The following is a 1,201-nucleotide window of genomic DNA, read 5'->3' as shown; positions in this document are numbered from 1 at the left end:
GGAGTCAACAGCCCCCCTCAGACCCCCCCGTCTGACCCACAGGAGCAGATCCACGTGGACCTGCCTTTGCCCTCGCACATCGAGACATCCGAGTACTGGTGTGACCGCCTCTGAGGACTGTCTGCGTCTCACACCACGACGGGAGATTATCTGTATTTTTCTATGTTCTGCTCTTACCTGTGTGTGTAATGAATGTTAATAAATTATTTTCTCAACCTCACACACTTCTTTAAAGCTTTTAAAAAAAACTTCTTTTAAACAAATGATTTCCTGAAGTCACAGAACAGAAGTAAGAGAAGAAGAAGAACAGATGTTATGGAGTTAAAGTCGTGCACTCGATGCTCACAGCGTCTGAAGGACATTTAGAATTATTCAGCTGAAATGATTCAAACATCAAATCAAAGAACAGAGAGTAACGGCCTGTGACCACTGAGGCCATTTGTTTTTGCACTGTCAGCGCCCATTTTCCATAAAACCACACGTGGGTCAGTCTGTAGGAAAACGCCTTAATAGTCAGCTGTTTTTTGTAGCTGTGCTCAGGCAAATGTCCCTTCTCCATCACAGACCAATAGAAATCAAGAAGGGGCGGGACTTTTGTCAACAAAAATTGTGGAAGTGAAACTTATCTGACTCGACTTTTAAAGGAACAATAGAAGGTCTAAAGCAAGCAGCAACCTCCGATGTTGAAAAATTAAGCCGGTGCTGCAGGACAACATCATGCAGTTCCCTGAGTGTCCACTAGAGGCTGGCTGCAGAAGCACAGGAAGTCACATACACACCCATTCTAAAAAGCCTGTTTTTACAGCAGAGATTAACATGTTTACAGCCTGGTTCAAAAAACCAAATAGGTGTGATTAGCTCATGTCTCGATGGACACACACTGTACGGGGGGTGAATGTTTTGATGACTCATCAGTTTTGATTTGATGAAGGATAAGAGTTATTCACAATAAGGCGTGTAGCTGACCTGATTGACAGGTGGGCGCGGTGTAACGGTTTGTCAGGAGGTTTAAAACCCGCCTCAGCTCCAGCTCTCAGCCTGTCGTTAGGTTGACTGAAAGTTAGACTGAGACAGCATTTCCAGCATGGAGACCGCCATCGATGGGACTCCAGCGCCCCCTGCAGGAACAGACGGGGGACGTCACTCAGGCTTTCAACTTTCATATTTACAGTCTGTGGTCTAAAGGGCTTTTCAGATAGGA

At 45.4% G+C, this 1,201-nt stretch overlaps 1 protein-coding gene across 1 annotated transcript in view; it reads left to right on the top strand.

Annotated features, from left to right (window-relative positions):
• The window catches only part of LOC132975096 (opsin-5-like), a 13,164-nt gene extending 12,944 nt beyond the window's left edge, over positions 1–220 (top strand). Inside the window, exon 6 of the mRNA XM_061039400.1 lies at positions 1–220. This exon is cut by the window's left edge and continues 357 nt beyond it. Within this exon, the coding sequence (XP_060895383.1) occupies positions 1–114 (114 nt within the window). The 3' untranslated portion in view covers positions 115–220.
• The last annotated feature ends 981 nt before the right edge of the window (positions 221–1,201 follow it).

Source organism: Labrus mixtus, chromosome 6 (genome assembly GCF_963584025.1).
Source record: "Labrus mixtus chromosome 6, fLabMix1.1, whole genome shotgun sequence".
NCBI classification, from domain to species: domain Eukaryota; kingdom Metazoa; phylum Chordata; class Actinopteri; order Labriformes; family Labridae; genus Labrus; species Labrus mixtus.
This window is presented reverse-complemented; position numbering and strand designations above follow the sequence as displayed.